Source organism: Aedes aegypti, chromosome 1 (genome assembly GCF_002204515.2).
Source record: "Aedes aegypti strain LVP_AGWG chromosome 1, AaegL5.0 Primary Assembly, whole genome shotgun sequence".
Taxonomy (NCBI): Eukaryota; Metazoa; Arthropoda; class Insecta; order Diptera; family Culicidae; genus Aedes; species Aedes aegypti.
In genome coordinates this window covers 108,824,348-108,843,164 of record NC_035107.1, presented here as the reverse complement: position 1 = coordinate 108,843,164, position 18,817 = coordinate 108,824,348, and the positions used below count along the sequence as shown (strand labels likewise).

Sequence of the window (18,817 nt, the reverse complement as noted above, 5' to 3'; positions counted from 1 at the left end):
ATACTCGCCGACAAGCTGAAGGACCGTGGATTTGGCATCGTAGCGCTGCGGGAAGTGTGTTGGAAGGGATCAATGGTGCGAACGTTTAGAGGTAACCATACCATCTACCAGAGCTGCGGCAACACACACGAGCTGGGAACAGCTTATATAGTGATGGGTGATATGCAGAGGCACGTGATCGGGTGGTGGCCAATTAATGAGAGAATGTGCAAGTTGAGGCTCAAATGCCGGTTCTTCAACTTCAGCATAATAAACGTGCACAGCCCTCACTCCGGAAGCACTGATGATGATCAAGACGCTTTTTCTCTCCTTCTGTCGGGTGTGAGATCACTGCGTCCATTTTTTTTAGAACTATTGTGATATACCCTTTTGCTTTTACAAGACCCTCAGTGGCGGGAACGCCACCGGAATACTTTGCGGGGTGACTGAACTTTTAGCCATCTGCCATTGATGGGCAGAAGTCCTAAGTTGCAGCATTGTGAATCCCCCAATCTGGTACGATCAGCCTGATAAAGCCGACCACTTCCCTGGGAGATGCGTTCCAAATATCGGCCGGCTCCAAAAAGGGCTTGCCAAATATTTTGGATCTTCGTTGTATATGTGCACTGCAGGAGCAGAGAAGGTGTTGTGAGGTTTCGCACGTTTCACTACAGAAACGGCAATTTGGGTTTTGGATGGCTCCGATCTTTTGTAAATGGTATCTGCTGGGGCAGTGTCCAGTTATAAGACCGGTGTAGGTGCTGAGGTCCCTTTTGTTGAGACCAATGAGTTTTTGTGTTTGTTTCGAATTAATTGTGACGAATCTTTTAGATTGATTCGCATTGGAAACTGTTTTCCAATTGGATATAATTTGCCTGGACAACCAGCTGTTCAGTTCAATATTTAGTGAGCAGTTTGATATGCCAAAGAATGGCTCAGGACCAATGAATGTATTGGCCGATCCATTCCTGGCTAGCTCATCGGCAATTTCATTACCCTCTAGACCCATATGCCCGGGGATCCAATATAGTTTAACTCGATTGCGGATGGCTAGGGTTTTTAGAGCAAGAGCACATTCCCACACTAATTTTGAGTTAAAAGTGTAAGCTTTCAGAGCATGAAGAGCTGCTTGGCTGTCGGAGAAAATACAGATTGTGGCATTTCTGTAATTCCTCTTTATGCTGAGCTGCACACATTCAATGATAGCATACACTTCAGCCTGAAAAACTGTAGGCCACTGTCCGAGAGGGACAGAGATTTTGGTTCTTGGTCCGTGCACTCCAGATCCAGAACAATTGTTCATTCTCGATCCATCAGTGTAGAATTTGATTGAGCCTGGAGGAATACTCGGTCCACCTTCTTGCCACTCTTGGCGAGAAGGAATGAACACCGTATATGATATGTCATAATTCACAACCATTTCCATCCAGTCACTGCATTTTTCTACAATTGGATTTATAGAAAATTCGTTTAGTATGCTTAGGTGACCGGTTAAATCACCTGGCAGAAGGTTTATTGATCGTTTTAGCCTCAGAGCGCTTTTCTCAGCATCCAGCTTTATGAATTGATCTAGCCGGGGCAGATTAAGCATTGCATCTAGGGCGAATGAAGGGGTGCTGCGAACTGCACCAGTAATGGCGACGCACGCGGCGCGTTGGATTTTGTTCAGCTTGGCTCTAGCCGTAACCTCGCTTGTTTTTGGCCACCAAACAAGGGAAGCGTAGGCTATTCTAGGCCGAACGATGGTTTTATATATCCACATGATCATATTAGGTTTTAGACCCCACTTTTTTCCACAGGTCTTTGAGCAGACCCACAGAGAATTGAGACCTTTATTTACCATGTTTTGAAGATGTGTGTTCCAATTGAGTTTAGCATCAAGCGTAATGCCAAGGTATTTGACTTCATTTGAGTAAACCAATTGTGTTTGATTAAGGAAAAGAGGTTGCAGCTGTACCTTTCTGCGCTTTGTGAAAGGAACAATCGTAGTTTTTGAAGGATTTATCCCCAGTTTCTCTTTCAGACACCAGGAGAGCGTGTAATCGAGAGCTGATTGCATTCTTGCAAGGACAACGCTTTCAAATTTGCCGCGCACAATGATGACAACATCATCAGCGTAGCCAACAACCTCGAATCCTCTTTTTCCAGGCTATTAAGTAGATCATCCACCACTAGAGACCATAGCAAAGGTGAAAGTACCCCTCCTTGAGGACACTCCTTTGTGGCCATGACAGTGGCGCACGATCCGCTCAACTCGGATGAGATTCGGCGATTTGCTAGCATAGCATGTACCCAGGTAGCAATGCATGGGTCAAATTTTCTCCTATGCATTGCTGACACTATAGACAAATAGGAAGCGTTATCGAATGCACCCTCAATGTCAAGAAATGACACGATGGCGATTTCCTTTGCATGAAATGTTTTTTCGATCTTGTTGACTAGCATGTGTAGTGCTGAGATCGTAGATTTTCCACTTTGGTAAGCGAATTGGTATTTGGAAAGAGGCATTGCTTCCATAAATTTTGAATTTATGAACTCTCCTAAGACCTTTTCCATTATTTTAAGCATCACTGACGACAGACTAATCGGTCTGTATGCTTTGGGATTGGTTTTGTCTTTTTTTCCCGGCTTCGGGATAAAGACAACTCGAACTTGACGCCAGCCATCTGGAATATGTCCTAAGACTAAACTGGCCTTAAAAATCTCTATCATGGGAGGAATAAGCGTTTGCGCTAATAAGACGCTTTTACGAGCTGCTCGAACGCGAGCTGCCCAAACCATGACTTCAAAATCATCATAAGAGATCTAAACGCTCATGTTGGCCAGGAGAAGGAGTTCAGACCGACTATTGGAAAGTTCAGCGCCCACCGGCTGACGAAAGAAAACGACCTACGACTGATTGATTTCGCCGCCTCCAAGAATATGGCCATGCGTAGCACCTACATCCAGCATAGCCTTCCATACCAATACAACTGGAGAGCACCACAGCAGACAGAATCACAAATCGACCACGTTCTTATTGATGGATGGCACTTCTCTGACATTATCGACGTCAGGACCTATCCTGGCACTAACATCAACTCTGACCACTATCTGGTGCGCCCAAAACTCTCCGTCGTCAACAACGTACGGTACCGACGGCCGCTCCGGTATGACCTAGAGCGGCTCAAGTAACCGATTGTCACAGCTGTATATGCGCAGCACCTCGAGGCTGCATTACCGGAAGAGGGTGAGCTGGATGAAGCCCCTCTTGAGGACTGCTGGAGAACAGTGAAGGCAGCCATCAACAATGCAGCTGAGAGCAACGTCGGGTACGTGGGACGGGGTCGACGGAACGATTGGTTCGACGAGGAATGTAGGCAGATTCTGGAGGAGAAGAACTCAGCGTGGGCGGTCATGCTGCAGCAAGGGACTCGGCAGAACGTGGAGTGTTATAGACGGAAACGGTAACAGCAGACCCGCCTCTCTCGGGAGAAAAAAAAACCGCCGCTTGAAGGAGACGAACAGCTGTGCCTTGACGAGATGGAACAGCTGTGCCGGTCTCAAGAAACACGCAAGTTCTATCAGAAGCTCAACGCATCCCGCAACGGCTTTGTGCCGCGAGCCGATATGTGCAGGGATAAGGATGGGAGCATTTTGACGGACGAGCGTGAGGTGATCGAAAGGTGGGAGCAGCTCATCGACGAACATCTGAATGGCGCTGAGAGCACAGGCAATGAAAGTCGGGACAACGGAGGAAATGCCTTCGTTGGTACTGCGGGTGATGGAAACTAACCAGCCCCCACTTTGAGGGAGGTTAAGGATGCCATTCACCAGCTCAAGAACAATAAAGCTGCTGGTAAGTTTTAAATATTTAAACCAAAGGGTGGAAAAGACCGACCTTAAAAGGTACTCTGAACTTTATGACAGCGATTGGACGTGTGATGCTATAGACCGATAAGCTTGAAGTTTCAGATCAGACTAATCGTCTATTTATTCTAGTTCTAGATCGAACCCTTCGGTTCGCTTGTTCGTTATTCGAACTTCGCATCGAATGACAGTTCGACGGCGCTTAGAATGCGCAGGTATATGACAATTCTCCCCCTTTACCAAGAAAGTATATTATATAATCAGAACTTGACATTTATCAAGGAATCGAATTCAAAAATTTAAAATCTAAACATGAGCTCGTTAATAGATAATTCAAAACTTAATCATAATGATAATCATCACTTCGGTTCACTTTTTTACTTCGCTTCGACCGTCTAGGCTCCTGAAAATCAGCTTCGGGGACCACACGTTTCCTTTTTCTGCTTCGTGTACTTTCGACCAACAGACCATCATCTACGCCTTTGCGAACCTCTTGTCCTTCGCTTGGATTCACAACTGCATCGTTCAATGTTTTGTTCGGGTCATATCGCGTGATGAAAACGTTAGGCCTTCGCCACGTTGAGTCATCTTTACGAATCCTGATTTGGTCCCGATGTGCCATGGTCTCTGCGCTTCCAATACGTATCTGGAATGTATTGGGAGAGTATTGCTTAATGAAAGATGCTTTTATCCATCTAGAATGGTGGTTAGGATTATGATTTTTGTACCATAAAGCATCTCCCACCATCAGATCATCAATGGTATCTTTTGGATACATCGGGATTTTCCCCGCTGAGGATTTCTTGATGATTTCATCAACTGGTTGTGGTACCTCTAAATGGTGTTTATACTGTCTTTTGGGGTTAATCAAATCTAAGATGGTCTTTGGTGTGTAAGAGAATATCCTCTCAGCTGGAAAGTGTCCATCACTTGTCATGTTGTTGTTTCTATAATTAAATAAGAATAGACTTATCTGGTCTTCCAGATCTATCTCCATGATTTCCGGTTCCAACAAGAATCTCTTCAATACCTCTTTCACTGTTCTTACCAATCTTTCGGCTTGTCCATTACTTGAAGGGTTGTAAGGAGGGCTTTTCATCACTTTGATACCTTGCCTCTCAAGAAAAAAATTAAAATCATGGGAATTAAACGGGGGACCATTGTCCGATACCAACACATCTGGTAAGCCAAAACGAGCAAAAAATGCTATTAACTTCTTTAAAACCTTGTTGCAATCAGTGCCTTTTTTCATTAGTTCTATTTCTATCCATTTTGAGAAACTGTCAACAATCAATAGATAGGTACGATGTTCAAAATAAAAAAAATCTATATGTATTCTACTAAAAGGTTTAGCCGTGGGCATCCATTTGGACGAATTCTCTGATTTATGCGGAGTCATCATGCTATTGCAAGCATCACATTGTGTAACAAAATTGTCTATATCCGCATTGATTCCGTACCAGTAAACCATGGTTCGAGCCAAATGTTTCATTTTGACCACACCTGCATGATTATTATGCAATAGTTTTAAAACTTGGTATTGGTATATTTTTGGTATAATCACTCTGTCCTTGTAGAGCAAACAATCGTCGACTAATTCTAATTCTTGCTGATTCGCAAAAACTTGACTAAACCGTTTGCTCACTCTTTCAGGCCAACCTTTGTGTAAAAATCCTTTGATTTCTTGTAAAAATTCATCATTCCTCGTACCCTCCGCTATCATTTGATAATCTAACGGAATATGTTTGCTGAAATTGATACTTTTAATAATTTCTGGATCAAGGTTTTCAGGAACATCCTGCCTCAAAGGGAATCTCGAACAAAAATCCGCATTCCCAAGTTTATGTGATGGTCTATAGATTATATCAAAATCATATATGGACAAGTCCAAGATAAATCTCTGAAGTCTGGTCACAAATATCGAGTTTTTACCCGTCTTTCCAAAAATTCCTACTAGCGGTTTATGATCAGTGTAAACTGTAAAGTGTTGACCATACAGATATTTATGAAATTTTTTTATCGTGCAGACCAATGCTAACGCTTCTAAATGTAAAATAGGGTATTTTTTTTGTGCTTCATTTAATGAAAATGATGTGAAACTAATTGGCTTCTCTTCTTCCTCTATTACATGTGCTATCAAACCGCCGAGACCATAACTTGATGCATCAGAAATAACTACTATCGGTTTTTTAGGGTCATAAAATTCCAAAAAATTGGTTTTCAATAACAAATTTTTGCTTTCTTCAAAAGCTTTTTGACAGTTGTCATCCCAAACGAATTTTACATTATTTTTCAATAGATTATATAAATGATATAATTTCGAAGACAAATGTGGAATAAATTTATGGTAGTAATTCAACAAACCCAGAAATGATTTCAATTCGGTCTCGTTTCTGGGAGCCTTGGCTTTCTCAATTGTAGCAATTTTGTCAGAGCATGGCATTAGCCCTTTCTCACTAATTATATGCCCTAGATGAGTGAGCTCAGTAACGAAAAATTTACATTTCTCAAAATTTACCTTTATATTAGCTTTTGCTAGTCTCTCTAAGACCAAAAAAAGATTTTTCCTACACTCTTCCAGATTTCTCCCAGCAATTAACACATCATCTAAGTAACATGACACATACGCTATACCCTCTAAAACCTTATCCATTACCTGCTGAAAAATAGAAGCACTTGAAGAAGCTCCTTGTGGAAGTCTATTATATGTATATAATCCTTTCATAGTATTGATAACCACAAATTGTTTGGACCTCTCCATCAACTCAAGTTGAGTGTATGCTCCTTCTAAATCAAGGGCACAAAAAATCTTACAACCTGCCAAATTTGCAAAAATATCTTGTGCTGTAGGTAATGGATAAGTATTTGGTATAATTGATTTGTTGATAGATACTTTGCAATCAATAACTAAACGTATGTCGTTGTTTTTCTTCATAACAATAACAATAGGTGATGCCCATTCGCTTGTCTTGATAGAAGTAATGACTTTTTCTTTCTCTAATTTGTCCAAATAATCAGCAACTTTTTCCCTAAGTCTATAAGGAACGTCGTAGGCTTTTTTAAAAATAGGTGACTCATCTCTCATTACAAGTTGAGCTTTGAATCCTTTAATGGGTTTTGAAAAATTCTTCTCAAACACCTGACTGTACTTCTTTTTTATTTCGTCAACAGCAATTTCGCTGGACTCTGTTTCAAGACTATTAATAACTAATGAATTAGTAAAATAATGTCTCCAATTTGGATAAAACACATCTAGCCAAGTACGCCCCAATAAAGGATAAAATTCGTTATCGCAATCAAGCACAAGCAATTGCATCATCTCTTGTTTATTGTTAAATTTGACCATGACCTTTGCCTCACCTTCAATTTTAAGTTTTGATCCATTGACCACGATTAGTTTCTTGCTGTATTTTCGCAAAGGGTTTGAAAATTTCGAAAAATATCTGCTTTTACTAATAACAGAAACTGACGAACCACAATCAACTTCCATCTCAACAGTTTTACCATCAATTTCAACAAAAACCAAACACGGATCACTTATTTTGTTAATGGACGAAACCAACATACATTCCAAACAATCACCTGAATCACTCTGCTCGTCTTCCGACTCGTTAGTTTGCATCCTCTCCATCAGTTCTGCTATGTGTCGATCTGCACTAGGTCCTGGTCTGTAACTGTCAACTAGATTGACCGCATCCCTGTGGAGATTCTTCAACTTAAAACACTTTTTCTTTATGTGGCCTTTCATACCGCAAAAATTGCAAATCATTTGCGAATAATCCGGTCTAACCCGAGGTACAGCTCCTCCTTGCGGTTTAAAACTAACCCTTTTGGATCCGGTTGGTCGATATCCTCTCGCTTGTTGTCCATAATCGTATGGTCTGATCCCAAGACGACTTTTAACTGGACCCCTGCTGGTTCCTGCCTCTCCATGGAAGTCATCATTTTGGTATCTTTTCGCTAGTTCAAACGTCTGCTTCATTTTCCCATAAGCTTTTCCATAATTTCCTTTTGATCCGCTCTGGATTGCTGCAATCTGTACTGGGTTCGACGTTTGTCTCTCCTCTGCTGTATCAGCATTCGCCTTTGCCACCTCCCAAGTCGCTATGATTTTTTCTGCATTTACCAAAGTCAGCTTTTCTTCTCCTAGTAATCGATGTCTCAAGTTTTTGTCCTTAATTCCCGCAATAATGCGATCTAAGATAGCTATATCTTTAAAATTCCCAAAACCACAAAATTCGGCTTGTAATTTTAACGACAAAATGAAATCTTCAGTAGTTTCGTCGTGATTTTGGATTCTGGTGCTAAATTTATATCGCTGGACTAAATCGGGTTCTATTTTGTCTAAACGGTTTTTTAATTTCGCGATTAAATCGTCGAAAGCCGCCTCTTCAAAATTGCCAGCAGGGTACAGTAGTTTAATTTCTTCAAAAATCACTGGCCCGCTGAGTGTGACGAAATACGCCATTTTGTCTTCGTCGACGATTTTGTTAACTTTAAAAAAGAATTTCAGCCTGGAGTACCAATCGTTAAAACTAGCACCTCTGCGGTATGGCTCAATGGTACAGGCAATGTTGGAACTCATCGTTAAACTTTCTATGTTTTCTATACAATTATATGATTATGCAAAATATATGCGAAAATATGTACGCAGTTCGTCAATGATAAAGAATATAGGAGTAATGGCCAGAAATAATTGCACAAATCCACAAAAAATAACAATAGTAAAACAAAACAAATGTACAAAATCAATTAGCAATTAGAAAAATATCACTGGCTTTGTGATTCAATTAAGAGAAAAATAAAAAACTGACTTACCGATAATGTCCTTTTGACCTTTGCCAACGAGACGACCGTTGTCGTTAATCCTGCCGGACGCAGTTGGTGGGTTTCCAAACGGTCAATCCTTAATAACTGTCGCTGATGTGAAGAATTTGGATTAGGCTCACCTCCGGACCGTGTCTTAACCTTCCAGCAATGTCCAAAGGCACTAGTGACTTATCCAAAACTGTTCCGTTGAAACTTTTCTTTTTGTTCTAGAAACAATCCCCAGCTAATGAATCATGTGATAAAAATCACTACACAATGGCTTCATACGCTAGCTGTTATCTGTTAAAAAAAAGAATAAAATCTCTTATTAAATAGAACCACAAAAGAAATCTTTTTGCAAGTCTATTATCATTAATTGTTAAACATATAAAAGATTGGGTCACCCTATTATGTTGTGTGTTTCAATAGACGAAAAGGCCTTTTCTTTGTCTCTTCAGACGCTTTGCACAAAATGGTTACGCAATGTTAGAAATAAAAAAATAACCAGAAATCACTCCGCTTACCCACGGAGAGTTTCTACTTACGACGGAGGATGAACTACCAATCAATTCGGTGATTTCGACTCACAGCTGGATTTCAAGCACCTGTCGGATGAAGCCGCTGATTTTCTACCGCCGCAGTAATGCCACAAATGATCAGCCGTCCTTCAATGCCCCAGATACAATGGCGTCCGCCGATGTGCCGTGCAGAAACTGGAAAGTTGGCTCTTTACAAGCCGTCCACTTTTTCCGGGGTTTATATTTTTACGCACAAATTATTTTTTTTTCCTCGTTCGCCACTTTTAAATATTTAAACCAAAGGGTGGAAAAGACCGACCTTAAAAGGTACTCTGAACTTTATGACAGCGATTGGACGTGTGATGCTATAGACCGATAAGCTTGAAGTTTCAGATCAGACTAATCGTCTATTTATTCTAGTTCTAGATCGAACCCTTCGGTTCGCTTGTTCGTTATTCGAACTTCGCATCGAATGACAGTTCGACGGCGCTTAGAATGCGCAGGTATATGACAGTAAGGATGGTATCGGAGCTGAACTCATAAAGATGGACCCGTAGAGGCTGGCCATTTGTTTGCACCGGCTGATAGGCACAATCTAGGAAACAGAACAGCTACTGGAGGAGTGGAAGGAAAGGGTGATATTTTCGGGAAAATAGTTCATTCCGGAAAACGTCATTCGAGGAAATTGCATTCGGGGAAATGGTTTTTGGGGAAATGTCGGACAATCATTTAAATGTTAACTAAATAAATTAATGAATCATACCCTATAGAAATTCATTACGATGACCAAAAGTAATCCTGTCCAGTAAGTTTATTTTATGAAACTAAACAAACCAAATTCCATCAATTTTCAAGAAAGCTGTGCATGCTTGAATGCTGACAAAATTTTACCTATCTCAACCATTTTATCTAACCCCTGTAGTTCAATGACCGACATCGACTTCGTCGGCGAGCATTACTCGTATAATGGCACAGATGTGGCTGACTGGAACATTACGACCCGTTACGTGTCGACCACCGGTGAGGGCAGGTTAGACGTTACGTACGCCGTTTTCGAGGGCCTGGTGGCACTGATGGCCGTGGTCGGCAATGCCATGGTAATTGTGGTGTTCAAACGCGAACGGCGCCTTCGCAGACGGACTAACTTCTACATAGTGTCGCTGGCCACGGCCGATTTCCTGGTTGGACTGCTGGGAGTTCCCTTTGCAGTGCTATCCTCCGTGGGTCTACCACGGAATCTCCACGCATGCCTTTTCACCATCTCGTTACTGATCGTACTGTGTACGATTTCGATCTTCTGCCTGGTCGCTGTATCCGTCGATCGGTACTGGGCCATTCTACATCCGATGGCGTACTCACGGAACGTTCGCACGAAAACTGCAATAGGTAAGTCCTCCAAGGTCACATCAATTGGACACACGAGAACAATTTCACGAATCATCTTCATCATGCGCACGAGCCAGATAATAAAACAAAATGCTTATGCGGCACAATGCTTCGTCACAGAATAGATACACATAAATTGGATTAGCGTTTTGATACTAGACGGCAAAGCCAGACACCGCGCCACAGTGGTTCGAAGGCGGTCAAAGCCTCAAATTAAGAAGTTGTTTTCTTTGAACGGTAATATTTTCCCAGCATTTTAACACTTTTGAGATTTGAATCCAAAGTTTGAAACAGATTAGTTTCATTTTGTTTTTTTTTACAACTCTTCGAGTGGACTGAGGCCATGATGTTTGCTATCAATAATTCAGCAGCTACTTATAAATTTGAAGAGTGCTCAATCAAGTCTCTGGTCTAGGCTCTTTGATTCAAGTAAGTAAGCAAAGAGTGCCGCCTATCGTGGTCAGTTGTTCCAAATTTGGAGGATTCAGGCAGGATATCTTGAACTCCATTAGGGGAATCAAGATGTCCTTCCAAATCGCAAAGAAAACAGACTGTCGCGTTTTGCCGGAACCTCTTAAAGATCGCGAACTTCTTCGCAAACATCTTGAAGAGAAGAAGCACATTTGTCTTGAAAGGTCTCTCAAAAGACTATAAGTCACCTGAAGAGATCAAAAATGGAATAAATGATTTACTTGGATTTTCCCTTGTCTAAGTAATCATTATGAAAAAGATAACCCAATCTGTCATTCTTGTGAAAGGGCTTTGTCAAGAATATTATTTATTTAGTTCACTTTAACAAAAGTGATCTAAATAATATTAAAGCTTTAGAAAAAGCAAAACATATGTTCGTTGTCCAAACGACATGGGAACATTTCCAGAAACCTCAGTACCGTTGGTGCCAAAAGTGGTGTCATGGCACAAAACATTGCCGCATGGATGCTAAATGCATAATTTGCGGAGGTTCTTCTCACGCTAAGGACGTCTGTCCTGTGAAGGAAGATATCAAAAAGTTTGTATGCGCAAATTGCGGGTGCAACAATACATTTAACTTTTTGAATTGCCCTTCGCGTAAAAGAATCATCGACGCTAGTACCATGCAGATGACGGTAACGTTTTTCGTTCCCGGAATTCCCCAGGCAGTATCTCCAACAGTGCTCATTTTTCAGTTAACGATCGCTTGCTTACTAATCATTCTCATCACGCCTTGCACGCCAGGCGTGAAAAATATCATTCAATAAATAACATTACAATAAACTTTAGGAAATAAAATTGTGTAATGCTGGAACATTACATAAAATATAGTAAATATAAATACAGTCAACTCTCCCTAACTGGATATTGAAGGGACCATCGAGTTAGGGAGGTATCGAGTTACAGAACACAAAACCAGTGCAACCAACGTATTTATATCAAGGTAATACAATCTAAGTAGTCAGTGGATCCGGGGAGTGGTAAACAGTGGGGAGCTGGAAAATGATAGCTGGCGAGTCGGTCAGCTGGCGTATTTCGTCCATGTGATTTCACTTCTAGCGGTTGCTATCGTTTCCATGGGATTGTTTATTGTTGATCGTGTAGCGTCTTGAGTGAGTAGAAAATTTCATACTTGAAACTTCGTAATATTGGCACAAATTTAATTTTATGTCGTTTTCGTTTTTAGGAACTGAGTCGGTGATCAACACATAAATCAACCAACGTCAAATAAATTGTAGTTCGGTCGAACCTGAATCGGGTTGGGGTTGGAACTGTGATTTAGAACGGGTTGCGCCAGTTCCAACCAAGGTTTAAAAACGAATTCGACATTAGTTTTACTGCTTTCAGGATACCGTTTTGATTCAAGGCAACAATAAAAGAGTGCTTTCAGTTGAAAAGAGATGCATTATTCACCACCGGAAACGACCAGCTGAAATGGCCAGGCGAATCGTTTAGGTGTTGAATAGTGGATGTTACACGTAGGTTTTAAAATTCTATATGTATTCAAGTGAAACATTACAATTCAGATTGTTCAAAGACTATCAGATCGAATCCCATTTTAATCCGTCAGTTTTTTTTTTGGTAATCTCCAGATGTAAGAAGGATGTGGTGTGGAGTTTTGCTAAATAGAACAAGATTGTTAATCAGTTAACAACGTAAATCAGAACTGATTAGGATAACATGAGAAGAAGCGTTTGAAAATCAAATGATTTTGGGGGAGACGTTTCATGGATTCCATGGCTTGCTGACTTGATCATGCAAAACAAACTTGCCAGCTGTCAACTATTATTCCAACATGGCGGAATACTCTGATTGACGGATTGATCTACCTCCCTTCTAGATACCTTGAGTGCAACTGCGCTCCAAGGGACCATCGAGTTAGCCATGAAAACCAACTTTTACTATGGTTCTCTAACTCGATATCGAGATACGGAATATCGAGTAAAGGAGAGATGACTGTATACTATATAAAGAAATTGTCATAAGTTACACTAGATTTTTTAGAGCATTGCGTCATACCTGATTTGTATTAGACCTACCTTGAAACAGCTGTCAAAGACTTCCCGCTCCTTTGTAGAAGCTTTTAGTTGAGACCGAGCTATCTTAGAACCACAGACAAAGAATAAATCTCGATCAAAATCATAGTCACGAGGACATGTACGCCCAATGCTAAAATTAGTGTGTTTGGCCGACGGTCCAACAGATGGCGGTAGTGTGTAAACGTCAAACGCGAACAAAAATGATGCGAGCGCTGCGGGTGGCGGATTGGCCATCTACCATATTTTTGAATCGACCGTTAAAAAGGTGGTCGATGGACAATGATGAGAGTGTGACGTCTGTTTGTCTGTGTTAGAACCGAGCAAGCAAACAATAAAGACACGTTTTCCAACATCAGTGAAATCCACTTTACGGATAATTGAACGGCGTTCCTCTTCCGAGACCCACAATCGGCTACCGTTACAACAGGTATTTTGGCGACGAGTGGTTTTGGACGCTTTGAGAGATGGCGGAAAACGAAGGTGCACAGGGAGGTGCTCTGCCCGTTGCTCCGAGATTGGTGCTACCGGCTGTTGTTCCAGCTGCAGTGCCGCCTTCGTTTTCAATCGACCCATTCGACCGACACAAGATGAAGTGGTCGCGGTGGGTGCAGCGGCTCGAAGGTGCGTTTGTTTTGTTTGGCATATAGAACGATGTTCGTCTTTACATGTTGCTTTACTACATGGGGGGAGAAACTTATGACATATTGAGCGACAAAATTGCCCCCGAGCTACTGCAGCAGAGGACGTACGATCAGATCGTTGCTGTGCTGGAAGCTCACTTCAATCCTGAACCGCTGGAGATTCTAGAGAATTTCCGTTTCAAGTGCCTCAAGCAAGCAGACGACCGCCCGGAGGAAACGATCGATGAGTACCTAATTGCACTGCGGAAGCTCGCGATCACCTGCAATATTGGGCCGTATCTCAACACTGCTCTGCGGAATCAGTTCGTGTTTGGGTTGAAGGACAGAGCGATACAATCCCGACTACTGGAAGTGCGATACCTGACGCTGGATCGAGCTCGGGAAATGGACGTTACAATGGAGCTGTCGAACAAAGGCGGACGAGAAATTCAAGCGAAACAAGGAAAATCGGAAGTGAATCTTGTGGAAAATTCCCGAGGTGGTGCTGCCAAAGGTAACTATGCGAAAGCAGGCAAGAAGAAAAGTGAAAAGTTCGAGCGGAAAAAAAGGGCGAGTGTTTTCGGTGCGGGAATGATGGGCATTTCGCTGACAAGTGCATTCACATTCGCACACAGTGCAACTACTGCAAACTCCCCGGACATTTGGAAAAAGTGTGCATAAAAAAAGAAAAAAAAAGTGCTCAGGGCAAGGTGGAAAAATCTGAGGCAAATTTGCTGCCCAAACGTTAACCAAAATGATTCGGAAGTGATTTCGCTGGACGAAGTATGTAAGCTGGAGGTTGCGGCCAAGCAACCATCCACGAAGTTCTGACTGGAGGTCCAAGTGAATAGTGCGAAGATCCGGTTTGAGGTTGACACGGGTGCCCGGTTACGATTATTAGTGCCGAAGATAAGAAGAAGCATTTCGCTACAGATAGTATGCTGCCGTCGGTTCTGAAGTTGGTGAGTTTTTGCGACACGAAAATCCAAATTCATGGAATGCTTAAAGTGAATGTGCTATACGGTGAAAAATCCCTGGTTCTTCCGTTGTACGTTTCGAACGTGAAGAAACATCCGCTGTTGGGGCGACAGTGGATGCGGGCGATGCGAATAGACTTGAACGAGATCGCCTATGCGAAAGTAAACAAACTGGCTGTTGCTGCTACTCCTGCATTGGAGTCGACGCCTGCTGCTGTTAAATCGCTTGTGGAAAAGTACGCCGCTCTGTTCGACGAGTCGATTGGCCAGATCAAAGGAGTGTCTGCAAAATTGTGCCTCAAGCCAACTACGAATCCAGTCTACCTGCGAGCCAGATATGTTCCGTTTTCGATGCGAGCAGCTGTCGAGGAGGAACTTGATAAGCTGATCAATGAAGCTGTTCTCAAGGCCAACAATAAGGTGCGACTATGCGGTGACTACAAGATTACGGTCAACCCGAACCTGGTGGTCGGCGATCACCCATTGCCAACGACCGAAGAACTTTTCGCCAACGTAGCTGGAGGAGAAAAGTTCACTAAGATCGACTTGAATCAAGCCTACCTACAACTGCAAGTCGAGAAGGGTGATCAGGAGGTGCTGACCCTGAATACGCACAAGGGTCGCTACAGGCCTACACGTTTGATGTACGGCATTGCGTTTGCACCCACTATTTGGCAGAGACTGATGGAGCAGATCCTGAACGGGATAACTGGCGTCATCGTTTTCTTGGACGATATCCGAGGAAGTTCTGAAGCGTCTCCGTTCGTACAACATGCGCATCAATCTGCAAAAGTGCCAATTCTTTGCGAACGAGATCGATTACTGCGGGTACCTAATCAACAAGACAGGTATCCATAAGGTGAAGAAGAAGATAACTGCGATCCAGAATATGCCAGTACCGGAGAATAAGGATCAAGTTCGCTCGTTCGTGGGACTAGTGAACTATTACGGTAGGTTTTTCCCAAATCTTAGTTCCAGCTTGTACCCTCTCAACAATTTACTGAAAAACGACGTGCGCTTCGAATGGTCGAGGCAATGCGATGCGTTCAACAAGGTCAAGCTCGAGATGCAGTCGAATAAGTTCCTGGTACACTACGATCCCACTCAATCGTTGGTACTTGCCACCGACGCTTCGCCGTATGGAGTCGGCGCAGTTCTGAGTCACTTCTACTCCGATGGCTCAGAGCGACCAATACAGTACGCATCTCAGACGCTGAATAAGACGCAACAGGCCTACAAACAGGTCGACCGGGAAGCATACGCGATCATATTTGGAGTTCGCCGCTTCTACCAGTACCTGTACGGGAGAAGATTTACGCTGTTGACTGACAACAAACCGCTTAAACAGATCTTTTCTGATACAAAAGGCCTTCCTAAGATGAGCGCACTGAGAATGCAACACTACGCCACATTCTTGGCATCCTTCAACTACGAAATCAAGATCAGACCAACGAGCCAACACTACAATGCGGACGCCTTTTCGCGTTTACCGCTGAAGGAGAAGCCAGCTGAGAACGTGATTGAGGAGGCAGATTATCTAGAAATCAATATAATTGAAACGCTACCGCTGACCGTGGACGAACTCACTGAGGCGACCGCGGCGGACCAGACGGTGAAGGTGCTGCTTCAGGGATTGCGTAATGGAAAGAAAGTGGATGCAAGAGAACGTTTCGGTGTTGATCAACTGGAATTCACGCTGCAAAAAGCGTGTATCATGCGTGAAATTCGTGTCTACGTACCTCCGAGTTTGCGTGCCAAGGTTCTAGCTGAGTTACACTCAACACATTTCGGCACCAGTCGATTGAAAGTCCTTGATCGTGGATACGTTTGGTGGGAAAAGTTCGACAACGACATAGAAGATGTGATACGCAACTGTAACAACAGTCAGTCAACAAGGGCTGAACTCACAAAGGTTCCGACGCATTGCTGGGAGACACCATCAAGGCCGTTTGAACGGGTGCACGTAGATTTTGCAGGGCCGTTCAAGAACACGTACTTCATCGTATTAGTGGACGCCTATACGAAATGGCCCGGTGTACGCATCCTGAACAACATAACCACCGCTACAACGATTCGAGTTTGTCGAGAATACTTTTCAACGTACGGGATTCCCTCCGTGCTGGTGACGGACCATGGCGTACAGTTCACTGCGGAGGAATTCCAGCGTTTCCTGAAGATGAACGGAGTTTACCATAAAATGGGAGCGCCGTACAACCCGACAACGAATGGGCAGGCCGAGAGATTTGTCCAAACGTTTAAGGGTAAGTTGAAATGCCTGCAGTGCGACGCGAGTACGATGTATGCCGAGTTGTGCAACATACTACTTGCCTATCGGAAGACCATTCATCCGGCGACGGGCAAGTTACCGTCTATGATGCTGTACAACAGACAGTTACGATCGCGACTTGATCTGCTGGTTCCGGATAGTGCTGCTGCGAGAAAGGAAGTTGACGGAAAAGTTCGCAATCTCTCTGAGGGGACGAGAGTAGCGGCGCGCGACTATATGGATAAGACTAAGTGGAAGTACGGTGTGGTTTCCGAAAAGCTGCGGAATTCGACGATGGCAGGACATGGAAGCACCATATAGATCAGCTTAGGGAAGTTGGTCCGAACCTACCAACGGGACGAGATCAGACTACACCAGTTCTGGTCGAGGATGTGCCTATTGAAGTTCCGCAACCGAATGTTCTTGAGCAAGCTGCATCAGCTAGTGTCAGTGTTACCAATGACAAATTAAAGACCACCATGTCCTTGCAGTTGCCCAACATTTTATGGCTCATAAGGTAATCTAGAATGCCGTGAAAAATGTACTGCGATCTGTCAAACTTGGGTACCTTTTGCACTACCGAGGGGCCAAATGCAGTACTAGAAGTGGTACCCAATCTGAGCCCGAGTGGGATGGACCTGGTATTACCCCGAATGTACCATCGCCTACTCAAGAAGTTCCTGCTGAATCCCCGCCTGAAATTACTGGCTCTTCAGAGCAGAGATCCGTCGGAGCTGCTTCTGGTTTACGGACACCTGCTGTCTCCAACCAGAAGGCCAACCATGAATCACCGAGGCGATCGGGCAGAGTCATTAGACCGCCAAATAGACTTAATCTTTGAAATGTTCCTAACACTAAATATTTCATTACTACTATTTTGTATTGAAGTTGAATTTCATTTGTTAGGGGGGAAGAGCTGTCATAAGTTACACTACACTCAGAAATAAAAATAGTCACAGAATTACTAAAGTTTATGCATTAATGACTATCTATCTGCCTCTCTTTCATTCTGCTGTGAACTTTCACACTAACTATCATTTCGACTGGGTTGAAGCTTAGCGATGCTTCAACCCAGGTGAATTGACAAATAGGAATAAAATTCCCTGCAGAATGAAAGAAAGGCAGATAGAAAATAGTCATAAATTACTAAAATTTAGTCATTCTGTGACTACTCGTTTTTCTGGGTGTAATTTTTCTAGAGCATTGCGTTATACCTGATTTGTATTAGACCTACCGTGCGACAGCTGTCAAAGACTTCCCGCTCCATTGTAAAAGGTTTTAGTTGAGACCGAGCAAGCAAACAATAAAGACACGTTTTCCAACATCAGTGAAATCCGCTTTACGGATAATTGAATGGCGTTCCTCTCCCAAGACCCACATTCGGCTACCGTTACAACAGAAATACTTACCAATTAAATGATGTTTGAGGTTTTGCCCGACATTTGGTCTAGATCGAACCACTGGGCGCGCGTTTGACGGATGCTGACCGGTGACAATGATGATGAAGATAATCACGCTAAACGACGGCCGGTTAATAAAACAAGTGGCGGCCCGATTCGTTAAAAAGTCATAAATTTATTTTTAAGCACCGCTCTCGAAATGGTTTCTCTTTTTGGTACGGAATAACACTATAGAATGATGAATTTCAGTGATTGCTCCTATTAAACTAGGTTTGGAAATATAAATGGATTAGGATTTGATTCAAGAATTGTACAGATGTAAAACAAGACATGTTATCTTGTGAGTGTCAATCACCCTTTTCAAAATAGGTACATACCTACTGCTACAAAAATTGGCAAGAACCGTTGGTAAGTGCAGCCGTCTTGTTCTTACCATATTTCAATTAATACCACTTATATTAGTGACGCTCAGCCCTGTTTTTTTTTTCAACCAATTTTATTTC

General features: G+C 42.7%; 1 protein-coding gene across 13 annotated transcripts in view; it reads left to right on the top strand.

Moving 5' to 3' along the window:
• The window catches only part of LOC5575639 (5-hydroxytryptamine receptor 2B), a 128,366-nt gene that overhangs the window by 94,906 nt on the left and 14,643 nt on the right, over nucleotides 1-18,817 (top strand). For all 13 annotated transcript variants that reach the window (XR_002500540.1, XM_021845045.1, XM_021845004.1 and 10 more), the window contains one exon: nucleotides 10,078-10,541. Coding sequence is in view for 12 of the 13 variants with exons in the window: in XM_021845045.1 (XP_021700737.1) it covers nucleotides 10,082-10,541 (460 nt within the window). In the remaining variant the exon portion in view is untranslated. The remainder of the gene's footprint in view (nucleotides 1-10,077; nucleotides 10,542-18,817) is intronic.